At 45.8% G+C, this 21,021-nt stretch overlaps 1 protein-coding gene across 8 annotated transcripts in view; it reads left to right on the top strand.

The window, feature by feature from the left end:
* Nedd4l (NEDD4 like E3 ubiquitin protein ligase) overlaps window positions 1-21,021 on the top strand; it is a 312,296-nt gene that overhangs the window by 234,837 nt on the left and 56,438 nt on the right. For all 8 annotated transcript variants that reach the window (XM_050158000.1, XM_050157999.1, XM_050158004.1 and 5 more), the window contains 4 exons: window positions 3,433-3,483; window positions 15,461-15,522; window positions 15,658-15,760; window positions 17,859-18,025. In XM_050158000.1, coding sequence (XP_050013957.1) covers window positions 3,433-3,483; window positions 15,461-15,522; window positions 15,658-15,760; window positions 17,859-18,025 — 383 coding nt within the window. Of the gene's footprint in view, window positions 1-3,432; window positions 3,484-15,460; window positions 15,523-15,657; window positions 15,761-17,858; window positions 18,026-21,021 lie in introns of those variants that run through there.

The raw sequence follows: 21,021 nt of genomic DNA, 5'->3' as shown, positions 1-21,021 counted from the left end.
GTGTTTGTTCACTTTCCCAGTGATGTCACTGAGGCTGTGTTTCACCTGACATGCCCGTTTTAGAGACTTAAGTGTGTGTTCTTACTGTTATGTACCTCAAACAAACATTGCCATTACATTGCAGGATTATTTAATGGCGTGTCAGAAGAGAACATAAGTAATTTTGTTACCTGTACATCTTCACCTTGGAGGAAAAAAATGAGTAATATTGTTTGAGATTGATACCATTACTACTTAGAGATAGTCACAAGAAATGCCCAGTCTGCTGTGGGTTGCAGTTTGGTCTCCCTAGCTTTGTGTAGTCAGCGTGTTTGTTGGAAATATTTCTGTATTGCAGATTATTAACAGTGGCTTGACTGATGTTTTTATAACATGGATTTAAGATGTCACTCTGCGGCAGTGACAACCTAAAGATGTTTTGATGGCCACAGATTGCTGTGGATTGTCTCTGTCGGGGTCTAGGCAGGAGCCTCCATGTGTCATCCCGTCCCTGATTTCTGTCACAAACAGGTGACAGAAACTCCTTGGCGTGCTGTACACCTCTAAAGTCAAGGCCTCCAGGGGGCTCACCTCTCCCTGCTGCTTCTGTGACATCTTCTGCTGGAGAACTTGCCTAGCGTGACGGAGGCTCTGCTCAGTCTTCAGCACTGAAAAATACAACACTCCGCTGCCTGAACCTTCATTGGTTTGGGAATGTTTTGAAACCTGAGTTTCTCAGTCAGACACATCTTCCATTGACTGGTGAAATACCAGTTTAAATCCGTTTATTCTGACTAAACACTCTCTTGCACCAGCTCTCCTGATATAGATCAGTAAAAACCTTCCATTTCCTTCCTCGATGAGGCTTTTCTTCTTTGGGTGTCTGGGAAATCATTGCTGCAAGGAGGAAACCTGGCCATGAGTGAGCAGATTTCCCAGCATGCCTCGGAGAATTCAGTGCACTTTGTGACTTGTGGAGGTAGCGTGGAAAGTGGCATGTGCCAAATGACCATCTCGGCAGAAACCCCCAAAAGTTACTCTGGACTGTGTTGTGAGAGTCCCCACAGCTGAGATGCGACACCCGAAGAGAAGCCCCAAGTTGTTGCATACCTGCCTTGCTCTCCACGCCTTACCGAGATGCATAGAGTCCAGGTTGGGGTAAACTCTAGAACCCGCTGCCCAGAGGGAACCTCATCCTCTGGCCACTCACACAGCACCCAGGTATAAGTGCCTGCTTCTGCAGCTTGCTACGGGCCTCACCACAGCCAGACACACGGCCTCTGTTGGATGCTCGTCTTGGCAGTGTTTGTTGCTCTCGCCGTCAGTGCTGGCTGTGGACTTGGCTTTTATCGTTTGCCTGGAGCTGAGCTCATTTGGCCAGTTTGAAACTAGGATCTCTCCAGCAAAACAGTGAGAATGTATCTAGATGGTCCCTGGGTTTTTGCTAAACTACATTTCAATAGTTCGTGAGTTGCCTTTTAGATCTCCCCGTCCCTTGATGATCACATGCTATGCCCTTCTGGTACCAGTAGTTGGGGTAAAGGGGAGGGGAAGTCTTAATGGCAGTACTGCCCGTCTCTCGTGCACAATTTCTGACTGATACCGAATAAATCTATTTCTTTTGTTGGTTTTTTATTGTATGGTTAAAGTGATATTTATATAGCTAATACAGAATTGATAGTGTCAGCCAAGCAGAGGACGATTGAATGTACCAGCTCCATAATTCCTCAAATGAACGTCATTGGTATGAATGAGAGTGGTTGGAGTTGGGGCTGCAAGTTAGGTGGAAACTCTGCCATTATTTTCCAGGCCTTCTGCCCCTTCATCATGCAAAGTACATTGGCACCTCTCTTCCAATCTTTTGCTGGACAAGGATCCCATGATGTTGGGCTGTAGCAAACACAGCTGAGAAAATGCAAGAACCAAAAACTCCAAAACAGCATTCGTAGCAGGGGAGATGGTTCAGTCAATGAAATGTTTGTCATGCACGCATGAGGACCTGAGCTCAAATCCCAGAACCCATGTGAAAATGTGGGCGTGGTGTGTGCACTGTTGGTGAGCAGGGACAGGTGGATGCCTAGGACTTTCTGGGCAGCCAGCCTGGCATGCATGGTGAGCTCCAGGGCAATGAGGGACCCTAGTTCAAAGAACAAGATGGACTCTGCCTGGGGAATGATACCCAGAGTCAACCTCTGATCTTTCCTTCACATGTTGCACGTGTGCATGCACACAGATGCAGAAAACACATGCACACACGAGTATACGAGAGGCAGCTCTCGTTCTTCATACACACCTGGCCAGTGTTGGGTTTCTAGTATCCTTCGTGCATCATCTGGACGAGACAAGCTGGCTTTCCAGTTAGTCACATCTTTAACCTAGCTAGAAGGAAGTGCCCAAGACTGGAGTAAATCACTTTCATAAACCCTTGTTCGTGTTTACCTGCGGTTTCACTAAATGGGGGTAGAGAATTGGTATCTGTAAATTGGAATATTTCTCAGTAAACCAATAGGTGCCAATAAGGATCTCTGTGTCTCATTGCTTTTTTTATCAGCTAATTGTGAGAAGGGGTTGACTCTATGCACAGGATTTTCCAGCTCTCGTGAGTTTGTGTGCAGTAGAAGCAGCTGTGCACTATGGGGGAGGTAGTTGTTTTGATCGGATTTGTGCCCAGGTCCTCTGAACCCCAGAGGTCAAGCCACAAGTGCTGTGACCACAGGACATACATGATCCTGGCGGCCATTGGGCGCTCTGGTCTAGGGTCTGACCCTAGGTAACTCCCAAAGTCTGAGAGGGGACTTGTGAGTCCCATAACCAATGCCACACTGGTCCCATTCAAGACATGAAGAATGATGCTGTGTAGTTGGTCAAGAAAGCAAGGAGCACAGCTTATCCAAAATTACAGACTTCCTTCCTAGATGCGGATTCACCAGTAGCATACTTATTGAATAGAAAAAAAAAAAAACAAAAGAACAAAACTTTTTCTTTCCTTTTTATGTCCTGCAGTTTATAAGATGTATCCGTGACTAAGCCCACATACTTATTCAGACTCTGTGCTCTTGCGAAGCTCTTGAGTTTATAGCAGGATTAAGCACGTGTTGAAATGCTCCCAACAGTTCTGTCCTGCCTTCTTTTTAAACTGGGTCCAAACCCTAAATGGCCTTCTGTGCCTCTTTCCTGGCTGGCCACATGCTCCCAGCCCTACAAGAGGATCCCTTGCCCTTCCTTTTGGAGGTAAGCACAGAGTGTCACCTTCCGTTCACACTTCCAGGTCTCCTGGTGACAGCTTGGTGCCTGCCTGCCTGGTGCCTCATCTTGGACCTCTGCCTTCACCCCTCCCCCTTTCGCCGCATCCATACCGAGTCCTGGACCTACTGTCTCTTTGTGCAGTGGGATGGTTTTTCTGCCCCTCGGGGAACAGAGAGCAACATAAACACTTTGCTTTCTTCTTCACAGACACGAGACGACTTCCTGGGTCAAGTGGACGTGCCTCTTAGTCACCTTCCGGTAAGGACAGACGGTTCCAGACTGTTGCATGCTGGGGGTGGGGTTTTAGGGATATCTGGCTAGGGTGTCTGTGGAGTACGACAGGCATGGCAGAAGGGCTGAAATGGGGCATGTGTGCTCTGGCCTTGGCTCCTTGCGAGAAGGTGGCCCTCTGGAGGGGGTCACATAGAGGTTAATTTAGCTGTAAAAATCCCTGTGTCTGAATCACGGGAAAGCCCTTGTCAACAGCTCTGCCTTGCTCCTCCGACTCCTAGCTCCTCCACCTTTAGATACAGCCCCTTATGGAATGGTTATCTTCTCCTGTCTTCAGCGTCGTTTTTGTTTCCATGCGGCCTTTGGTCTGGCTTGTTGTTCACTTCCCTTTGGTTAAAGCAACTGCATCTGCACAGGCTGCCGTTTCCCAGGTCTCGTGTTTACGACTTTCCATCTGCTCGGAGATGGAAGAGAACAGTTGGTTCTGAGTGTGCTTATCCACTGGAATAGTCCCGCCCTCACCTCAGAGTGTTCCCAGGTTAGCCTCTGTGGCTCTGCCTCCCTTCCTCCCTGCTCAGGGAGCAAACGGTGGGGGCTGTGGACTGTGACTGCGGTTTGGGGAGTCACCTGCGCACTGCATCGGTGTGAATAGGATGGGAGACAAGAGCGGGAAGCCTTGGTGACGGTGGCGCCTCATAGACCAGCTGCCCTTTCCTGGGTTGTCCTACCCACCTCCTGGCCACCTTTCCCCAAGCAGCTCAAAGTGTCATAAGTAGCAGCTACAAGAGGAGAGTCAAATATTTCTGCCTTACAAGGGCATTGTGTTTTTCACTCCTTGTGCGCGCACGTAGCATAAATAGTCTATAAACTAAAGTGCCTGGAAGGATCTAGTGCGAACCTGCTATGTGGAAACGGGGGCTGTGCCCGATGGGGAACGCCAGGGAAGGCTCCTACCAGGCAAGCTTTGAAGCTCTGTTGAGAAGGAATGCAGCCAGCAGCAAGCCATTTACTCTCTCACTTGGAAGCTCAGAAAGAGAGTCTTCGAAAGTGCATGAGGATATTTTTTTGTTTGTAAGTACAAAGAGGAACGTCAGGTGCCTTATGGGTGTACTGCATAGTGCTTCTTTGGGAATCATATCCGAAACCTAGTATTTTTTTTTCTTAATTTTTTTCTTTTAACATGGGAGGAGTAGGCATGAGTACGTGCCCACAGAGACTGAAACACGGTGTGTCAGATACCGTGGAGCTGGAGCTACAGGCCTTGTGGATGCTGAGATGTGGTCTTTAGGCCTCTGGTAGACCAGAAAGCGCTCTGAACCACTGACCCGTCTCTCCAGCCCCAAACCTGGCAATTCTTTTCAGTTTTCACTCAGAGGCTGTGCATGCTCAGAAACTGCAAGGAAAGGTGTCATAGTTAGGGTCACTGCTGCTGCACTGAAACACCGTGACCAGAGTGACTTGGGGAGGAAGGGGTTTATTCAGCTTGTGTTTCCCTGTCACTGTTCATCATCCAAGAGGGACAGGACAGGAACTCAAGCACTGAAGCCACAGAGGAATAACTGTTCCTGATGGCATGCTCAGCCTGCTTTGTTACAGAACCCAGGACCACCAGCCCACGGATGGCACCACCTGTGATGAGCTGGGGCTCCCCCTTCAGTCACTAAGAAAATGCCCTCCAGGCTTTCTGCAGCCCAATCACATGAAGGCATTTACTCGGTTGGGGCTCCCGCCTCTCTCACGACTAGTCTGTGTCAAGATGACATAGAAGTAGCCAGGACACAAGGCTCAGGCATTCCCGACTCAGTGGGTTTTCCCTATCATGTTCTTCAGTTAAATCTGGAGGGGCATGCTTTGAGACAGTGTTGATCAGTTAGCCCTTCTCATGTGGCTGTCCCTAGCAACTCTCTTCCAGAAAATAAGAAGCATGTGTCCTTGGGGGGGGGGGAACTAATAGTCTTTAGGACTTTTAACTGAGAGGCTGGAGAGATGGCTTAGGAGTTCAGAGCACTTACTGTGTGCTCTTCCAGACAACCCGAGTTCAGAACCCAGCCGCCATGTCTAGTGGCTCCCTGCCACTGGAAATCCAGCTCCAAGGGTCCTGGCATCATCAGGGCTCTGCAGGCACTCACACACGTAGCATACAGACGCATACACATAGGGCTGAGTCAGATTGGTTGGTTGGTTGGTTGGTTGGTTGGTTGGTTGGTTGGTTGGTGGATTGGTTGATTATAGCAAAAGGAAGGGGGTGGGGAATGCTAACTGTGGTAGCACAGGTCTTTAATCCCAGCACTTGGGAGGCAGAGGCAGGCCATCTCTTTGAGTTTGAGGCCAGCCAGGGAAAACAGAGCCATCAGTGAAAGTTTCACCAAGTGTCTCAGTGTGCCCTCCGTGTGTGTGATTTAGCAGTGGCTGGCTTTAAAGGTGGCATAGCTTCCAGGGAGTAGAGACATGTTCTTTGGAGGCTAAGTCAGTACAGGGAATAATTGGGCTTTGGAATTTTGAGTGTCAGCTTGCAGGGAAGTTGCTACTAACAAGGCCCTACACTAGAATAGAAGCCAGCTGATTAAGATCATTATGGGATCACAGTGCATAGATATATGAAAAGGGCCTAATGAAAGTCAATATTTCAGGCAATTAATATATGCTGAGATTTTTTTTTTAATTTTAAGACCCCACAGATAGGACATCCTTTTTGTTCTGGGCATGCCCAGAGAGAAGCCTATATTATAGCACCATAAGCCCCTAGATAGACCAGCAGTTCTCAGCCTTTCTACTGTTGCAACCCTTTCATACAGTTCCTCATATGGTAGTGACCCCCAAATATTGCTACTTCTTAAGTATAATTTAGCTACTGTTTTGAATCATAATGTTAGTATTCGTGTTTTCCAGAGGTCTCAGGTAATCCCTGTGAAAGAATCATCCAATCCCCTAACAAGGTCATGACCCACAGGTTGAGAACCATGGCTGTAATGCAAATTGATTAGCCGTTTGAGTTAATTACCTTCAAGGAGATGGACCATATTAAAAACTAAAACAGAGGAGGTGAAGATACATTTCTGGTTTTCCATGTCATAGCAGAAGCCAAGTGGTATATTCTGCATGTACTTGGCCTTGTGACCCTGGATTTGAAGTACTGTTACGTGTGTTATTTGGCTGTGTGTTATAGGACCCCTGTGGGGAAATTGCACAAATGCTCATTCTGTGTGGTAATACAGTGTGAGAATGTGTTACGCATGCTCGGTCTGTCTTGTGAAGTACATAATCGATGTTCCGTCTTGAGAGGCACATGGCTGGAGTATCTGTGGCCTACAGTCAACATTTGTCAGAAATATACCATTTTCGGTAAAAGAAACAAAGAAGGTGAAAAATTATTCCAGTTGTCCTTTTAATTATGAATAATGGAGAAGGTTGGGGCTGAGAGAGGGCTCAGTGGTTAAGAGCGTTTGCTGCTCTTGGGAAGGACCGGAAGTTGGGCTCCCAGCACCCACATCAGATGTCACACAGCAGCTAACAACTCCAGCGTGAGAGACTCACACCCCTTCTTCTGGCTTCTGTGGACGCCCACGTTCACACACACATACACACTCATATACATAAATAATGATGAGAAAAGTCTTTAAATAATGGAGAAGATCCATGGAGCGAGAGCTAGAATGTGGGGAACAGCGGCCCTGCTGGCCTCTGCTCCTAGCATTTTAAGGGTTAAGGGACATGATTATGTATAGATGTCTTAGCTAGGGTTTCTCTTGCTGCAGAGAAACACCACGACCAAAGAGCACGTTGGGGAGGAAAAGGTTTATTAAGTTTGCACTTCAGCATTGCTGTTTAGCACTGAAGGAAGTCAGGACAAAATCTCAGACAGGGAAGGATCCTGGAGGCAGGAGCTGATGCAGAGGCCATGGAAGGGGGCTGCTTACTGACTTGCTTCCCCTGGCTTGCTCAGCCGGGCTTTCTTATAGAACCCAGGACACCAGCCCAGGGAAGGCATCACCCACCAAGGGTAGTTCCCTCTCCCATTGATCACTAACTGAGAAAATATTTTATAGCTGGACCTCTTGGAGGCATTTCCTCAGCTGAGGCTCCTTCCTCTTTACGACTCCAGCTTGTGTCATTGACACACAAAACCAGCCAGGACAATCTGGTTATTAATTGATAGTATAACCCAATTAGCAGCTGAAGAAATATGTACTGATAGATGGAATTCTGATCTTTGTGGATGAATCAGTGAAGCAGGTTCTCCCTCATGGGACATATGGCATCACTATAACCACATGTGCGCAGGTGTTTGAAATACAGCTGTATGATGACGGGAGCCATTTATAAACAGTTGTCATTTTCATTAAGGTTTAAACTTAAGCCACATTGGCAGGTGACTGCTGTCATCAGGTGACACCTCTGAAGATTAGACCAGAGTTCCATGGCTTTTGGTAAACCATGCTTTCAGATCCTGGGCAACCATGGGTTGGGGAGCCTGAACCCAACAGAAAGCCTTGTTTCTCTGTAATTCTGCATATACAAATACAAAGTATTTCATGTGGACAATTATGAAGTTATTATCTCCAAGATTAAAGTTATAGAAATAAAGATTAATTTTTTTCCAAATTCCTATTAAACAGACAACTTAAATACCTGTTCCTCCATGTTAATATATATTCACTTTTAAAGTATTATTATCCTTTTCTGTTGTGCCTGTTGCTGGGTCAGCAAGAACCTTTTAATAAAGTTATGGCCTTTATATTCTTCTTTCCGTGTGTGTGTATGTGTGTGTGTGTGTGTGTGTGTGTGTGTGTTGTGTGCACACACATGCTTCTGCCATGGTATTTAAGTGAAGGTCAGAGAATCACTCATAGGAGTCAGTCTCTCTTTTTATTATGTGGGTTCCAGGAATTGAACTCAAGATTGGCAGTTGTCTCCACCCACTGAGCCATTTTGCAGGCCCTGTAAAGACATTTTTATCACATATATGATGTCATGGACTTGGAGGATATCCCCGCCTCATGCCCAGCTACGCTCACCTTTCTCCTCCCTGTCTTAGTTCCCATTTTACCTCTTAGACTCCACATGAGAGAAAACTTGAAATGTTTGTCTGAGGTTTAACTTAATAGACTTCAAACCAAATTGATCAGGAACAGTAAAAGTGATTTCAGGCTAAATAAGAGATATTCCTTATTGCAGTGTTTCAAACAGGGAAGGAGCTGCTGTCTTGCTAATTTGGATAGTATATCTTTATTCTCACTGCCTCAGACTCTTTTCTTTTTTCTATTTTATTTTTTTATTGTTTTTATTGAGATATATATTTTTTTCTTCACTCTCCTCTCTTTCTCCCCCTTCCCTTCCACCCTCTCCCATGATCCCTACACTTCCAATTTATTCAGGAGATCTTGTCTTTTTCTACTTCCCATGTACATTAAATCCATGTGTGTCTCTCTTAGAGTTCTCTTTGTTGTCTAGGTTGTCTGGGGTGGTGAATTGTAGGCTGGTTTTCTTTGTTTTAGGCTAAAAGCCACTAGTGAGTGAGTACATGTGATATTTGTCTTTCTGGGTGTGGGTTACCTCACTCAATATGATGTTTTCTATATCCATCCATTTGCCTGCAAATTTCAAGGTGTCATTATTTTTTCCCACTGTGTAGTACTCCATTTTGTAAGTGTACCACATTTTCTTTATCCATTCTTCGGTTGAGTGGCATTTAGGTTGTTTCCAGGTTCTGGCTATGACAAATAATGCTGCTATGAACATAGTTGATCACATGTCCTTGTGGTATGATTGAGAATCCTTTAGGTATATACCCAACAGTAGTAGTATTGATTGGTCCTGAGGTAGATTGTTTCCTTATTTTCTGAGAAATCACCATACTGATTTCCAAAGCATCTGTACAAGTTTGCACTCCCACCAGCAATGGAAGATCATTCCCTTTTCCCCACAACTTCTCCAGCATAAGTTGTCACCAGTGTTTTTGATCTTGGCCATTCTTACAGGTGTAAGATGGTATCTCAGAGTTGTTTTGATTTGCATTTCTCTGATGACTAAGGATGTTGAGCATTTCCTTAAGTATCTTTTAGCCATTTTAGATTTCTCTGTTGAGAGTTCTCTGTATAGGTCTGTACTCCATTTTTTTAATTGGATTATTTGTTCTTTTGATGACCAATTTCTTGAGTTCTTTGTATATTTTGGAGATCAGCCTTCTGTCTGATGTAGGATTGAACAGGGCTGGTCTCCCACTCTCTTCCCATTCTGTAGGCTGCCGTTTTGTCTTGTTGACCATGTCCTTTGCTTTACAGAAGCCTCTCAGTTTCAGGAGGTCCCATTTATTAATTGTTTCTTCTCTCAGTGTCTGTGCTATTGGGGTTATATTTAAGAAGTGGTCTCCTGTGCCAATGTGTTCTTCCCAGAGATGCAGGATGGTTTAACATATGAAAATCTGTCAGTGTAATCCACCATACAAACAAACTGGGGGAAAAAATACATTATCATCTCATTAGATGCTGAAAAAGCCTTCAGCAAAATACAACACCTCTTCATGATAAAAGTCTTGGAGAGAGCAGGGATACAAAGAACATACCTAAACATAATAAAGGCAATATACATCTAGCTAACAGCCAACATCAGACTAAATGTAGAGAAACTCAAAACGATCTCACTGAAATTTAGAACAAGACAAGGTTGTTCACTCTCTCCATATCTATTCAATATATTACTTGAGGTCCTAGCTAGAGCAATAAGACAATAAGAGATAAGGGGATACAAATCAGAAAAGAAGTCAAACTCTCAGTATTTGCTGATGATATGATTAGTTTATGTAAGGGACCCCCAAAATTCTACCAAGAAACTCCTACAACTCATAAACACTTTCAGTAATATAGCATGATATAAGATTAACTAAAAAAAAAAGTCAGTAGCCCTCCTGTACACAGATGGTAAATGGGCTGAGAAGGAAATCAGAGAAACCTCACCCTTCACAATAGCCACCAATAGCATAAAATATCTCGGAGTAACTCTAATCAAATAAGTGGAAGACCTGTATGACAAGAATTTTAAATCTTTGGAGAAAGAAATTGAAGAAGACACCAGAAAATGAAACAATTTCCCATGCTCTTGGGTAAGTAGAATTAACTTAGTAAAAATGACAATCTTACCAAAAGCAGTCTACAGATTCAATGCAATGCCCAGCAAAATTCTTCACAGACCTCAAAAGAACAACACTCAGCTTCATATGGAAAAGCAAAAAACCCAGGAAAGCCAAAACAATCCTGTACAATAAAGGAACTTCTGGAGGCATCACAATCCCTGACTTCAAACTCTACTACAGAGCTACCGTACTGAAAACAGCCTGGTATTGGCATAAGAACAGAGAGGAGAACCAATGGAACTGAATCGAAGACCCGGATATTAATCCACACACCTGCAAACACCTGATTTTTGACAAAGGAGCAAAAAAATATAAAATGGAAAAAAAGAAAGCATATTTAACAAATGGTGCTTAACTGGATATCAACATGTAGAAGAATGCAAATAGATCCATAATTATCACCATGCACAAAACTCAAGTCCAAATGGATCAAAGACTTCAACATAAAGCCAGCCACACTGCACCTCACAGAAGAGAAAGTGGGAAGTACACTTGAATGCATCAGACTCCTTTGTCTGATATGAGAAACCGCTGTGGAAATCAGGAATTCGATGGCAATGGAACAGGAGAAGCGAGCTTAGTGTGGATGGCTATGAAATTGCTTTAAATAACTCGAATGTTCTGTTTCATGCACCCCGTGTGTGTGTGTGTGTGTCTGAAATACTGTAGACCTCCCAACTGCAGGCCTTTTCCTGGTTGAAAGCCTGTCACAGCTGTTACCAGCAGATATTGTATTTGCAATATCACACTGTGCCTTAGAATCCCCAGGCTTGCTTTCCTGAACCGTCCCCATTTCTTACCATAAGTTCTCTGACCCGGAAAAGCTCCCTCACATCCCCCCGACACACACACACCCACACCAAACAGGTCAACCAAGAGGGTCGGTGTATCCCCTGTTGGTGGGTACACACTGAGGTACAAACTTCAGCTTTGTGGAACCCTTATCTCTCCCACAGCGCATTGCCAAGAGATGGACACCTGAATTAATTAAGCAACTTCACCTGGACTTAATTAAGCTGTTTCTGAACCAGGTAGCTGTTATATATGTAAGTCCAGATTGGCATCCTGGACTTACAGGCTGAGGGGAGATGGTGGCACAGCTACCCTGCACGGTGGGTAGTCACTGCCTGCTATCCCAACCACGCAGGCAAGAAAGGGATATATGATAGTGGGAGCCAAACTCAGCCCTTCCCCTCCTGTGATCCGGGGTTCCTCCAGGCCTGGTACTCAAGGGCTTCCAGTTGCAACAAAGTAACTTTAGAATCCTGATTCTCTTTCAGTCCTGGCTGTTGTTCACACTTGTGTGGGAACAGGGAATGGATGGGATCTGAGGTTCGAGTCTTGTGGGGTATCTGGGACATCTGATTCCTGGCTGTTATCTTCAGGATTCATTTTCTTCTTTACTGCGCGTTGAGGAGAGGACTGAGGCAGAGCACATGGGGCAAGTGAACCTTTTATGTAGGACAGAGCTAAGGAAACACGGTCGTGCTCTAAGACTTTGCCGAAGGACAGGTTTTAAGAGATGGGAATCTGCCTGTCGTCGGCTGTGGCTGACTTCCATCTGAAGACAGGTGCATTGTCTAGGGGTCCTTTCTGGGCCTCCACTTTCCTACGGGAGGAAGGGTTGTCTTAGAGACAAGGCCAGGTTGCCACCTAGCTCGGTGACGGAGCATCAGGGCAGTTCCAGTGTTCCCTGAGCGGAGGCTCTGTGTCCTTGGTGACACACTCGTTACCTAGGAGACGCTGGCAGCAGGACCGAGGCCTGCAGAGGAGATGAGAGGCTGTTAATGAGGACAGTGCTGTCGCCTACCAGCTGCTCACCAGTGCTGCCCTTTCCGTGAGTTCCTGCTGTCTTCACGGGGCCACCAGGAGCAGCCTCGGCTCTGGCCGCACATGACTGCTGATTGTCTTAAACTTCTGTGCTTGAGCCCGTCTCTTCCAGTCAGTGCATCGCCATTGCAACCTCGCGTCGCCTATCTTGCACCTTCTCATTAAGGATAAAAATAGCTCAGAGGCTCGCTCGCTCTGACAACAGAATGAAGTTCCCGAAAGATGTTTTCCTATCGCACCCCTGAACCTTCTCCTGCTTCTTCCTTGTTCTGTGCCCCTCCTGTTACCCCCGCAGCCCTTCGTGCTCCCCCACTGCTGCCAGTTTCAGATGCTCTGCATCTTTGGGCATTCATTTAGACAGAAACACTGCTGCAGATGCATTATCTCCACCACAGCCAAGGTTGCATTTGGGCGGCCTGGGCTGACCGTTCTCTTAGAACAGAGCATGTTCAGGATGGCGAGGTGGACGCTAAGGTAGTCTCAGTGGTAGGCGCTCTAATGTTCATGGCTGTGTGTGTGTGTGTGTGTGTGTGTGTGTGTGTGTGTGTGTGTGTGCGCGCATGTGGCAGTCTGAGAACAAGTTTTGAGAGTTGGTTCTCCACTTACGTCAAGTGGATTCCTGGGATCTAAGATCTTCAGGCTTGACAGCAAACACTGTTACTTGCTGAACCACGTCACTGACCCCAAGGGTAATATTCCAGATTGCCTAGTTGTGCATTGTAAGTGATACGTGTTGAAAATTTTTATATAAGAAATATCCCCCAAGTGTCAATAAGTTTTACTTATTGCCTTCCTTAGCACAATCTAAGAGAATATAATAATTGAGTCTCTTCAGGGAAAGTTAATTTTAGGGCTCTTTTTCTAGAGCAAATGAATGTGTCAGTTATTTTCTGCACACATCTTCTTTCTTGTCCCTGGCAATTAGTGGTGATGAGAAAGTTCAAGCCGAGGGCTGTGACACGGGGTGATGTAAGTGAGTTTAAGATGGGCTCTCCGAGGGCAAGGCGACATGGCAGAGACATGCGAAGTGGACTGACTGTCAGTCCGGACCTGTCAGTGCGTGGGCTCTGTTGATGACATGGCGATGGCTTGGAGTAGGAACCGTTGTCAGGGAGACCGTTGACAGTGAGGTAAAGGTGTAAAGCCTGATCACAAGGCTGGCAGGTCATGGGCAGGGATTCCCATTTCATTGTAGTAAGAATAGGACGAAGATTGCTGAAGAGATGGGTCAGAAGGTGAAGTGCCAACAAAAGCCCAGGAGTTTAGTTCCCTGGAACGTACATGAAAGCGTCTTCCAGACCCAACGGGACTGGTGCACGTATGACCTCACATGGTGGAGTATGCACAGGACCTGCATAAGTTCAAGTCAGAAAAAAACCCTAACCAAGAAGCTGTTTGCAGTTGATACCTGCTGGGAGAGAGAAAACCTGCTGTTCTCCAGTGGAGTGACACTGGGTTTATCAACCGCACTCCAGGGCAGTTCCCACACTCGGGAGTAGTTGGCCAGCACAAAACAGACTCCTTCCTTGGCTTTGTTGTGCTTTATTTTGGTTTGGTTTGGTTTGGTTTACTTTGGTATTGTGTGTGTGTGTGTGTGTGTGTTTGGGGTTTGTTTGTTTTGATTTGGGGGGATTTATTTCTTAAAGGAGATACTACATGAAGTGGGATGGGAAGGAAGTGGAGAGAATCTAGGAGGAGTTGGGGGATGCAGAAAAGAATATGATCAAAATATATTGTGTGAGAATAAAACTTAACCAGTAAATAAAAGGCATTATGGTATGTCTTACAACTCCAGCACTGGGGAAGCAGAGACAGGGAGAATTCCCCGGTTTTCTGATCAGCCGCTCTAGCCTAATCAATAAGCCTTAATCAGTGGGTATCAGGCCAGTGAGAGAGAAAACAGGGTGAACAGTGCCCAAGGCTGTCCTTGGGGTAGCATACGGAAACACACAGATAACACATGCACAGGCATAAAGCAGGGGAGGAGGAAGGATAGGAAGGAAGGATATAAATAGACAATCTTTCAAATGTAAGCACTATTCTCTCTCTCTCTCCTTCCTGGACATAATGCATCATTGAGTTGTGCTTTGCCCCTCATCCTATAAAAGCAAATATTCTGGATTGCATTTAGTCCGACAAGCCAGGTAGTTCAGGTTTGACTCCATGTAACATTTGAACAGTAATGGCACAAGTTTTCCCACTTTCCTGCTTTATTAGCCAACCAGCTTTGCACAGTAAAAGGAATCCTAATTTCTTATGGAATGCACCTATATCCTGTGCCTTTGGTTACTTCTCTGTTGCTGGGACCAGAAGCAATTGGTGGGAAGCCAGGGCAGGAGCCTAGAGCAGGAACCAGTAGGCAGGAACTGAAGCAGAGACCACGGAGGAAGCCGCTAATCCTGCTTTCCTATATAACCCAGGACCTAGGGGTAGCGCTTCTCACAGTGACCAGGGCCCTCAGCAATCTTTAATCAGAGAACTATCAGGGAGACATGCCAAAAAGCCAACCTCGCAGAGGTAATTCCTCGGTTGGGGTTTCCTCCTTCCAGGTGATTTTAGTTGGTGCCAAGTTGACAAGCTAAGGAATACACAGCCCAGTTTCACTCCCCGCTTCTTGACATAAGCCCAGTGTGGGTAGAGGCTCCCTGGCTAACTCTGAATTTAGGTGTCCCGAGTCACGGGATAATGAGGCTTGAGTGACCGCTTGTTTTCCAAAGTTAATCGGCTCTGGGAGGTTGAGGCTACACCCTGCAGTTAGAGATTAGACTTGGCAGTGGTGGCTATAATTTTGTCATTTGTCTCTGGCTGGGCTTGACTACCAGAAGCTGCTGGAGATAGTGACATCTAGTGGGGCTCAAGGAGTCAGGCCTCTGTGGGCCTTGCAGATGCTTAATTAATCATCCAGCTGTTGAGAGGCCAGCTCCTCTTTAACCCCTGGCATGCCCTAAAATTATATCCTCCATATTCCTGATGAATGTGTCAAAATGAGAAATTTTTCTAAGTGCTGCTTCTTTGTTAATTTGTTTTTTTTTTTTCTTCCCTTAGACAGAAGACCCAACCATGGAGAGACCCTATACATTTAAGGACTTTCTCCTGCGACCAAGAAGGTGAGGCTTGCGGGTGGGTGTGGGAGTGAGTGATGCAGGGCTGGGTTCTCTGAGGACAGTTTCAGCCAACACCTCAAACAAGAAAGATGGAAACAAGCCATCGTCTTTATAACTGGTTTTCTTCCTTGCGTGCAGCCATAAATCGCGAGTCAAGGGTTTCTTGCGGTTGAAAATGGCGTACATGCCGAAAAACGGAGGTCAGGATGAAGAAAACAGCGAGCAGAGGGACGACATGGAGGTATGAGGGTCAGCTGCGGGGTCTGGCCTGTCTCCCGGCTGCTCGCCTCACTCGCTGAAGGGAGTGAATGTTTGTAAACATAAATACAAACACATGCACACATACCCTGCGCTTGTCTTTGAAAGTCTCCGCTGTGTGATTGTTTTAGCCAAGGTGCAGTTCTCGTTCTACGTCACGACTCTAATAATAGGAAGAGCAGCGCTTCGTACAGTTGTATTGGTTTTCTCTTCTGGCTGCTGTTAAGATACCCACCCGGAGCCAGTTACGGAAGAAAGGCTCACATTTCAGGCCAGGGAGGTTCGCTGTGGCGGTAGGAATGTGGAGCAGCTGGTCATATATTGTATCACAGTCGGAAGATGGAAAGTAGACAGAACAGGGTTCTGCTGTAAATCTACAAGGCCCACCCGCAAGGACCCACTCCCTTCCACAAGACTCCACCTTCTGAAGGTTCAGCAACCTTTCCAGACACCATCGCCAGCAGAGGACCAAGTGTCCACACACACGAGCCTAAGGAAGACTCTTCATAGCAGCTTAAGGCATCTACTGTGGATGGCCCCACTGCCAGGAAAAACAAGAACAAAAACATGATTGCTTTGGGCTTTCAGTTATTTTGGGGGTTCCTCTTAGCACTTGAGCTTGCTCCAGAGTGGATGGAGATTGACTTAAAAGCTGTCTCCCCATTTCTGGTTCATTTGGTCCTTGGGTAACAGTACGTACTGCAAAGCTATCCTTGGGAAATGCCATTTTGCAGTTAGCCATCCAGAAGAGTGTTCTGCTCTGTCCTCTTCCTGGCAGAGCGGGCTCCTCGCTTTCTGGTCCCATGCCTGCGCTGTGGATCACACTGTACCACCTCGGCACACACTGTGGTCAACACTGTCCTGTTAACAACTCTCGTCTTGTTCAGAACGCTCTCACTGAACGAGGCCTCCCTGGCTGTTCTCACGCCTGTTTGCAGCTGTCCCACATGTGTGGTACTTGAATGATAGGTGGCGGACAAGCTGACCAAACTCCCTCCCACCAAGAGGCCACATCTCCAGGCAGTGTTTCACTATAGACTTCCACAGCTACCGCCATGTGACAGGGTGGGTGGCAGGCCGTAGTGGAGTTTGAGATTTCCCAAGCAAAGCAGCAGATTGCTGTGTGAAATCCGAGGAAATTTTTTTTATACTCTTCTCATCTTCCGACTGCAGTCACCAGTGAATCGGTTGATTTTCCGCTGGCTCTACCAGGGGATGTTAGGAAAGCAATACTTAATGCCGAAGGTATGTGTCGGAACAGTTCAACTCTGGTCCTGGCCCCATGCAGTCTGTTCAGGCAGTGCCGAAGCAACAGCATCAGTTTCTAGACAACTCCTGGGTCACCATTGTAACAGACAAGGGAGAGGCTTCATCTCCGGTCACACCAGCCCCAGGCCATCCTCGCTGGGGACCAATAGCCCTGTCCCTACACCTGTAACCTGGGCCCTTCTTTCTGTAGACCATACATGCATGCATCATGGTGGTGTTGAAAGGAGGGTGGCTGTGACAGCTCCGGCATGTCCCATGTCATTGGCTTTGTGCAGCCCTAGAGGTCGTTGAGTCGAAACAACTACTGGAAATGTACAATTTTATGATGTGGCTTAGAAACTAAACAGGGCTGGCGAGATGGCGCGACAGGTTAGGGCACCTTCTGCCACACCTGGTTTGATCCATGGGATTCACATGGAAGGAGAGGAAAGAGCTGACACGTGCAAATTGTCCTCTGACCTGTACACATGTGCCATGTAGGCACATGTGAGCTTACATATAAATGTACACACTCAAATAAATGAATGTTTATGAAATGAAAAGGAAGTAAATGAAGTCTCCAGACCTGGTAGCCCCCTGAGATGCAGTCATCTTAGAAGCTGGCATGCTCAACTGGCCATTGCTCAGATGAGTGTTGAAACCTTGAATTGGTTTTTCTCCCTTTGAGGGAGCATCTATCTCAGCACGAGCCAGGAGACCATTGTAAGACCCAGAGTGAGGTCGGGTGAGGCAGAAGGGTGTCACGCTGGGGTGGCCTGCTCCTGTGATCTGGAGCCCAGACTCACGACCCTCCCATTCACTTTATTCCACAGCACGGATGGGAGGTTGTTGACTCCAACGACTCAGCTTCCCAGCACCAGGAGGAGCTCCCTCCTCCTCCCCTGCCACCAGGATGGGAAGAGAAAGTGGACAATTTAGGCCGCACTTACTATGTCAACCACAACAATAGGAGTACCCAGTGGCACCGGCCCAGCTTGATGTAAGTACCGCCAGATGGCAGGGATGCTCTGTCACGCCCCGCACAGCAGAGGGTGGCAGTTCCAGGGCAGGTTTGGGAGCTAGTGAGTGAGCATGTGCATGTGTGTGTGCATGCGTGCAAGCATGCATGCAGGGAAAGGCTGCTGCCCTGTGCCAGGTTGCCTTTTGCAATGCGGTTGGAGTTTTTCTTCTGTGCCTCTTGTAGGATTACTGAAATGTGCTCTTCCTGGAGTCTTCTTTGGCTCAACGATCACCTTGCTTCCGTCTTCTTCAGCTTCCTCTCCAGGCTGACCCAGGATGGGAAATAGGAGGCAGAGTGATTGTCTTTGCCATTTTCCTTTATGTTTTGCATTCTTATTCTTTTACAGTTATTTGATTTAGAAAGTCACAAAGGCTTCTTTTATTTTTATTTTGTTTACTTTTCAGAAAATTTATGTATTATTGCCTTGGTATATTTCGAAATGCAAAGAAGATTTGCAAAGTCAAAATTAGTAATTACTGTTTATTTCAACATCCTACTAGCTTAGGGAGAAAGCAAGGCAGATGATGTCTGTTCCCTTAGTAATTTTTGTTCTGATGATAGCAAATAAATCCTAGTTAAACCTCAATTACTGCCTTTAAGAAAGATTTTAAAGTAGTTTTTTTTGTTGAATCATCGTAGCAAAACTTAAATTTATCAATGTGCAGTAAGAGGCAGAGCCAAAGTACCCGCGGGAAAAGCGGGAAGTTACCTTAGATATTACAAGCTTGCCAGCAGCCAAGATAGCATTATTCATATTACAAAGTAGATATTACAAGTGATCACTTTTCAAAATGCAACAAAGGCAAGTGAGTGTACTGACTCGTCAGATCATATTCTCTCCAACCCAAACTGAAAGAGATTTCTCAGTGATGCTTCTTAGGCAGGTGATATCCAGAGATGCTGGAAACTGCTCTTACAAATCCTTTATCCTTAGAAATTTTGAAGGTATTCACCATATAATTGGGGGAGTGGCTAGAGAGGGTGGGCCAAGTCCGCTGGCTGACATTGTATGTGGTTTGGGAGAAAGCTTACAGAGTCTGGAGCAGTGACTAGGTAGTCATCCCTGGTCTTCCCTGTGTAGGTGCTTGGGTCTAGCAGCTGTTCTTGGCCACTCTGCATTACCCAGTGTGGCCTCATCTTACTGTTTAGACAAAACACATATCACAATGATGCTAGGGTCTTAAATATATGGGATTTTGTTGATACTGTATATTTATTTACTGCTGTTTGTCTTTCATTAATGATCTCACTATACTTAGAAGTTTGCTAAGCTATTTAAGTGCTGTATCTATCTGTAGGTCCTTGAACCTACCTCAGGCATAGTATCTTACCATTAAAAAAAGAGGCATCATCCAACTAAGCTAAACAGCACAGGAGAGGAGAACACACAAGGGGGCTAATGTGGTGATCAGAGCCTCGCAAGACCCCTGGCAGAACAGGACCAGGAGGAAATGTTAGTGGCTGACACAGAGTTGGGATTGTCCACCTTTGTTGATCACTACCACGCAGGGGGAAGCCTTTATTTGAGGGGAAAGTTGGGTGCAGTTGTTAGTGAGGTGACAGCTGAGACAGCACAGGATGTGTGTTTAGAGTATATCATCTTTGAGACATGGTGGGCATTTCATAAGTGTGTACTTAAATCAATCAAGGTGTATCAGTTATGTGAGTATGACTTCTTACGTGTGAAACACAACTCATCTCAAAAGCCAGAAAGCTGTGATTGGCAGAGCCACTTTCCTCAGCATCCCCTCTATCCCATCTGCAGTTTATGGATTTGAAATTATTGCTCCTTAACATGTTTGTCTTGGCCAGAAGTTCTAGGACCTCCAGAGAAATTATCTTTTGCTTTTAGTTTTATTTTTTTTTTTGTAACTCAATTTTTATAGACTGTTCTAGCGCTCTTCAGAGAAAAAAATATATTGTGAGAAAATATCTTAATTAAGAAATTATATCTGAAAACATTGGGTAGTGATCAATCAGGTCCTAAGTCAATGAAGAATTCACAGCCTCAGTGGGTAGACATGAAGAGACAGGCACCCCAAAGTTGAACCCTTTGAGCTTGGCAGCGTTTGTTATGTCCCTCGGTTAAACATGCAGAGTGCCCAGGAGTCTCATCACAGCTGCTTTCTGCTTGCTTTCTCTGCGGCCAGCTCCTGTGGATCATGTCCCTTCCCCAAAGCAAAAAAGAGCTGGGAGACAGAGCAGGCCCCTCCCGGCAAGTGAATGTCTGCTGAACAGCTACCAGCTCAGCAGCCTGTGTTCTCTGTGTGTTGGGTTGGGTGTGTGTTTGTTGTTTTTCTCTGCCAGGCTCTCACTCGGTAGCCCAGGATGGCCTCGTACTTTTACTCAGCCTCCCCCGTGCTAGGATTTCAAGTGTGAGCTGCTTTTGAGGTGGATGAATAGGAAAATTCTGGGACTGGGACTTCTCACTCAAGAGATCCTCATGCCCAGCACCGGAATAAGAGTGCAGCAAAATATGGTTTTAGATGAAGTGATTTTAGGCACATGGTTTGGGGTACTGTCTGGGCCAAGTTCAGGCCTCTCCTAATACCTACAGAACAGAAGGTGTCCCTTGACCCCCACATTCTCAATTCTAGTAACTTTTAAAACACCTCATTTTAGATTTATTCTTAATCCTATTTGGAAGTAAACTATGTTTTAATACAAAAATGACAAGTACCATTTGTAAGATAAACTTAAGCTGAAGTACTTGTTTTAAGATTTTGATTAGGGGGCTGGGGAGATGGCTCAGTGGTTAAGAGCATTGCCTGCTCTTCCAAGGGACCTGAGTTCAATTCCCAGCAACCACATGGTGGCTCACAACCATCTGTAAAGAGGTCTGGTTCCCTCTTCTGGCCTGCAGACATGCACACAGACAGAATATTGTATACATAATAAATAAATAAATAAATAAATATTTTTTTAAAAAAGATTTTGATTATAAGATACTCATTGCATCTCCCAGTTCCTTAGCA

Source organism: Alexandromys fortis, unplaced genomic scaffold (genome assembly GCF_014885135.2).
Source record: "Alexandromys fortis isolate MF-2015 unplaced genomic scaffold, M_Fortis_MF-2015_v1.1 scaffold_94, whole genome shotgun sequence".
Taxonomy (NCBI): domain Eukaryota; kingdom Metazoa; phylum Chordata; class Mammalia; order Rodentia; family Cricetidae; genus Alexandromys; species Alexandromys fortis.
This window is presented reverse-complemented; position numbering and strand designations above follow the sequence as displayed.